Genomic DNA, 5,703 nt, shown 5'->3' with positions numbered 1-5,703 from the left:
CTTTCGAGAGTCTCAATAGGGGATTCAGACATCCCTTCATGTTGTGAGAGGAAACGGGCTTGCATGTGAGTCACGGCAGGGAAATCAGGCCTTGCCTCGAGTGAGGAGAACTCGGTGTCCATTCCACTTGAGGCAGCAAACTCAGGTTCCCTCTCACATACCTATAGCTGAGAGAAGCCTCCTCTTGAGGTGCTTGTGGAAAGTTGGCATTCCTCTTGAGTCGAAGCCAGGGAATCAGCTCTCATCTCGAGATGATTTGGCGTACAAGGAGCTCTTCTTGAGTTGCTGTGCTGAACTCGGTGTTCCTCTAGACTTGTGACGGTGTTCTCGGGGAATCTCTGGAGTTGCCTAAAGGAAGTCAAGCCACTTGCCGTGCTTGATGGGGAAGGCAGGATGGTTCTGCGGCCAATGCAGGGGAATTGGGCCTCATCTCGAGTTGATGTGGGGTACACGGTGTGCTTTCGTGTTGCTGCAGTGACGTCAGGGTTCCGCTAGAATTGTGACGGTATTCTTGGGGACTCTCTGGAGTTCCATCAAGGAAGTCAAGGCTCCTTTCGTGTTTGATGTGGAACACAGAATTGCTCTGCAGGCAATGCAAGTGATGCGGGCCCCATCTCATGGTGAGGGGGAAGTCTCACGGTTTTTCTCAATTTGCGGCAGGACCTGGTGTTTCCTCTAGAGTTACAACAGGGATGGCCCTTAAAAACTCATGTATTTCAGGTTCTCCCTCCCAGGTTGGCGTCTGGGACGTTCTGTGTCGCTTCAGGCACAGCGCCGCTCACACCATGGCTTGGATCCGGACTGCACAACAACCTTTCGAGAGACGTGGGTCTTTGGAGCCTCTTTAGTCCCGGAGCTCGGGCCGCAGGCAGCTCCGCGGCGGCGGACGGAAAGAACCTCTGGAATGGATGGACTCTTCCTGAGCAGTTTTGCTAATTTGCAGCAGCTGGACAATGTTCCTCACTGATACCTGTATGTCGGCCTAATCGTCACATCCTCTCTCTGGTGGCGGGGACTCGGCTCAAAATCTGTGTAGGAAAAACACCTGGATCCCAGTCTCTCAATGGCTTCAAGACAACCAGAAGTGCCTGCTCTTGAGCCTAGTGGGCCTCTAGGCAAGATGTCCCTGCCCATCGGGATGTACCGCCGGGCATTCAGCTATGATGATGCCCTCGAGGACCCTACGCCCATGACTCCTCCTCCATCGGACATGGGCAGCATCCCCTGGAAGCCAGTGATTCCAGAGCGCAAGTATCAGCACCTTGCCAAGGTGGAGGAGGGAGAGCCCTGCGTCTCCGCGCGAGCCCCGGCCCCGCCATCGGCCAGCGACAGTGAGAAGGCCCCTGTGGTGAAGGCCAAAGCTACCCAGGTCATCATGAGCTCTTTGATCACAAAACAGACCCAGGAGAGCATTCAGCGTTTTGAGCAACAGGCAGGGCTGCGAGATGCTGGCTACACCCCTCACAAGGGCCTCACCACTGAGGAGACCAAGTACCTTCGAGTGGCAGAAGCACTCCACAAACTAAAGCTCCAGAGTGGAGAGACAGCAAGAGAGGAGAGGCAGCCAGCCTCCACGCAGTCCACCCCGAGCAGCAGTCCCCAGGCCTCTCCTAAGCAGAAGACCAGAGGCTGGTTCACTTCTGGTCCTTCCACAGCCTTACCTGGCCCCAGTCTTAGCACCATGGATTCTGGAAGCGGGGATAAAGACAGAAGCTCGACCGATAAATGGAGCCTCTTTGGACCAAGACCGCTCCAGAAGTCTGAGTCAGGAGGCTTTGCCATCCAGGCCTACCGAGGAGCTCAGAAGCCTTCTCCAATGGAAGTGATGCGCGCACAAGCTGCCCGAAGCGGGGAGGAGCCAGCAGCGTCCAAGCAGCCCAAGATGGACATCCCAGTGATGGAAGGGACGAGACAGCTGCCACGGGCCCACAGCCTCAAGCCCCGCGACCTGAATGTTCTCACACCCACTGGCTTCTAGAGCTTTCTGTCCCAGGGACGCTGCATCGAGGGTGTCGAGCCCAGCTCCCTTTACCGTGGCTCTGACATAGGAAAAGTTTTGTCTTTGTGGAAATCAAACTGAGGCTAGGTGGAGACATAATTGGTTTTTGCGAAACATTAGTGCAAAGCTTGTCCTTGTGTGGAAAAACCATTTTTGTATTGCTCTAGCTTTAGACTAAACTTGAGCAGTGATGTATGGGGACCTCCCTAGAACTTGGGCCACCGCTTACTAGGTGACTGTCTTCGATGTTCCAGAACCAAGGCTTCAGGATTCCTTCAGCACTGTCCAGGTGTGCATGGACAGAACACGGCGTAGGGACGTCCGCAGACTAGTGCAGGCGGCTTCGGCCCTCGCGGCCGTGCTGGCGCTGGGTGCTCCGGTCTGCTGTTAGGGAACCCTAGACCTGCTGGAGATGTGGGTGCAGCTAGGAGCCAGCCCGGCAGGGACCCCCCGTTTGTGCTGGCAGCAGCCTCCTCGAGTTCTGGGGGACCTCACGGGCCCCTGAGTCCCGCAGCCAGCCCTTCCTCTGGGACCTCTGGGGCCCGTGCTGCGGGAGGGGTGCTTCTCTTCTGCATGTCACAGAACAAACACTAGTCTTAACATATCCTTTGTTGCACTTTACAGTGAGATTAATTTAACTTCCATTTGGTTGAAAACTTCCTAAGGAGAAAATTCAGTCTACTGGCTTGCTATAGATAAATGGATGTTAAACTTTAACAAAAGAGGTGGCAACTGGGGTTTGGATATAGTCTTGAGGTTCATATGAAACTAGTGTCACTCTATTTTGATTTTCTTGTTCAGGCTAGGGCTTGAAAATTTTTTTCCTGGGAGGTAGAAGAATTAAAAAATTTCTGTATGCAATCATTTTCCCCTCAAATGAGCCTCATACCTTTGTAAACATGTACCTCACTGAGGAAAGGAACTGGGGAAGCCACTTTTTCATTTCTGTTCACCGTGTACATGTACAACCACTGTCTTGAACGCTGTCTCCCATTCCTGCTGTCTTTTGCTTTGGACGTTATTGTGTCTACTCAAGGAGCCGAGCTGACCTTCCCCCAGAGGCACCCTGGAGTCTCAAATGATCAGAATTAATTTATTTGTGTCTTCTGTTACGCTTGTATCTCTTACTTGTTTTGACAATAAAAATCCTTACTACTTTCTCAAAAAAAAAAAAAAAAAAAAAAAAAAAAACTCATGTATTTCAGTGACGTCAGGCCTCCTGTCTAGTTGCCAGGGAACCTCGGGATTAGCCTCGAGGCTTGGCAAAGCCATAGGGACGCCTCGCGAGGTGAGGCGGGAGACCCAGGGTCCCTTTCCAGTTGCCACAGGGATATTGGGATTCCTATCAATTTTCAAGAGCAGTCAGGCATTCTCTCCTATTGTAGCATTGAACTCCACGTTCCTCTCGAGTTGTCAGAGGGATGTGAGGCCTCCTGTCGAGATGAGGCGGGGAACTATGGCTTTTTCTAGGGTCTCCACAGGGGATTCAGGCATCCCTTCATGTCGTGAGATGAAAGATGAGCCTGCATTCAAGTCACTGCAGGGAAATCTGGCCTTATTTCAAGTCAGGGCATCTCACTGTCCATTCCACTTGAGGCAGCAGACTCAGGGTCCCTCTTACATACCTATAGCTGAAAGAAGCCTCTTCTTGAGGTGCGAGTGGAAAGTCGGCATTCCTCTCGAGGTGAAGCAAGGGCATCGGCCCTCATCTCGAGATGATTTGGGTTCATGGAGCTTTTTCGAGTTGCGGCAGTGACTTCGGGGTTCCTCTAGACTTGTGACGGTGTTCCTGGGGAGTCTCTGGAGTTCCATAAAGGAAGTCAAACCTCCTCTTGTCTTTGATATGGAACACGGAATTGCTCTGGAGGCAATGCAGGGGAATCGGGCATCATCTTGCATTGAAGGTGGAATCTTGTGGGTTTCCTCAAGTTGCGGAAGGAAACTCGTGGTTCCTCTCGAGTAATTATGGGGACGGAAGTGAACCTCTGATGGTTTCTCAGGGATGTCAGGCCTCCTTTCTCGTTGCCAGAGACAGTTTGGGATTCTTCTTGAGTTGTGGCAGGAGAATAGGGACGCATCTGGAGTTGAGGTGGAAATTCCAGCTCCCGTTTCCTGTTGCGACAGGGATGTTGCGGTTTGTATAGATTTTCCAGGGGTGTCAGGCATCGTCTTGTGCTGAGGCATGGAAGCCCTCTTTGGTCTCAAGTTCGAAATGGGGTGTCAGGCCTCATTTCGAGATGGGGCAGGGAACTCGGGCTTTTTCTAGAAGTGCAACAAGGGAGTCAGACCTCCCTTAGTGTTGTGACAGGAAACTCGGAGTTCCATTCAAGTCGTTGCCATGGAATCAGTGCTTATGTAGAGCTGAGGGGGAAGACGATGTCCTTTCGACTTACAGCAGGGACCTCGGGGTTCTTCTCGAGTTTCAACAGGTGAGACAAGGCAGCGCTTCCAGTGTGAGTGGAACATTGGGATTCCGGTCCAATCGAAGAATGAGAATCGGCCCTCATCTCGAGATGATTTGGGGTACACGGAGCTCTCTCGGGTTGCGGCTGTGACCTCGGGGTTCCTCTAGACTTGTGACGGTGTTCCTGGGGACTCTCTGGAGTTCCATAAAGGAAGTCAAGCCTCCCTTCATGTTTGATGTGGAACACGGAATTGCTCTGGAGGCAATGCAGGGGAATCGGGCCTCATCTCGCGGTGAGGGGTGAAATCTCATGGTTTTTCTCGAATTGCGGTGGGAACCTGGGGTTTCCTCTTGAGTTACGACGGGGATGTTCTTGAAACACTCGTGTATTCTCAGCGACGTCAGGACTCCTGTCTCGTGTCCAGGGACACCTCGGGATTCTCCTCGAGTCATGGCAGGGCAGTAGGGACCCCTCTCGAGTTGAGGAAGGAGACCCAGTGTTCCCTTCCAGTTGCCCCTGGGATATTGGAATTCCTATCGATTTTCAAGAGGAGTCAGGCATCGTCTTCTGTTGAAGCCTGAAACTCTGCATTCCTCTGGAGATGTCAAAGGGGTGTCAAGCCTCCTGTGGAGATGAGGCGGGGAACTAGGGTTCTTTCTAGGGTCTCAACAGGGCATTCAGACATCCCTTCATGTTGTGAGAGGAAACACGGGCTTGCATTTGAGTCACTGTAGGGAAATGAGGCCTTGCCTCGAGTGAGGAGAACTCGGTGTCCATTCCACCTGAGGCAGCAAACTCAGGCTCCCTCTCTCATACCTATAGCTGAGAGAGCCTCCTCTTGAGGTGCTTGTGGAAAGTTGGCATTCCTCTTGAGTCGAAGCCAGGGAATCAGCTCTCATCTCGAGATGTTTTGTGATACACAGAGCTTTTCTCGAGTTGCTGTGCTGAACGTGGTGTTCCTCTAGACTTGGGACGGTGTTCTTGGGGAATCTCTGTAGTTGCCTAAAGGACATCAAGCCACTTGTCTTGTATGATGGGGAAAGTGGGATGGCTCTGGAGCCAATGCACGGGAATCGGGCCTCATCTCGTTTGAGTTGAGGTACAGTGAGGTCTTTCTTGTTGCTGCGGTGACCTCAGGGACCCCTCTAGACATGTGACAGTGTTCTTGGGGGCTCTCTGGAGTTCCATCAAGGAATTCACGGCTCCGTTCATGTTTGATGTGGAATACGGAATTGCTCTATATGCAATGCAGGGGAATCGGGACTCATCTCGCGTCGAGGGGGAAGTCTCATGGTTTCC

The 5,703-nt window shown here is 52.3% G+C and overlaps 1 protein-coding gene across 1 annotated transcript; it reads left to right on the top strand.

Moving 5' to 3' along the window:
- The first annotated feature begins 726 nt into the window (after nt 1–726).
- On the top strand, nt 727–3,164 carry LOC122682017 (putative monooxygenase p33MONOX). The gene is made up of 2 exons (XM_043884680.1): nt 727–1,005; nt 1,092–3,164. Exon 2 carries the CDS (start codon nt 1,121–1,123, stop codon nt 1,976–1,978), a length of 858 nt encoding a protein of 285 aa, XP_043740615.1. The 5' UTR covers nt 727–1,005; nt 1,092–1,120; the 3' UTR covers nt 1,979–3,164.
- Nucleotides 3,165–5,703: the final 2,539 nt, after the last annotated feature.

This window comes from Cervus elaphus, chromosome 23 (genome assembly GCF_910594005.1).
Source record: "Cervus elaphus chromosome 23, mCerEla1.1, whole genome shotgun sequence".
In the NCBI taxonomy this organism is placed as follows: Eukaryota; Metazoa; Chordata; class Mammalia; order Artiodactyla; family Cervidae; genus Cervus; species Cervus elaphus.
Note: the sequence above shows the minus strand (reverse complement) of the source record. Positions and strands in the feature narration are given on the sequence as shown.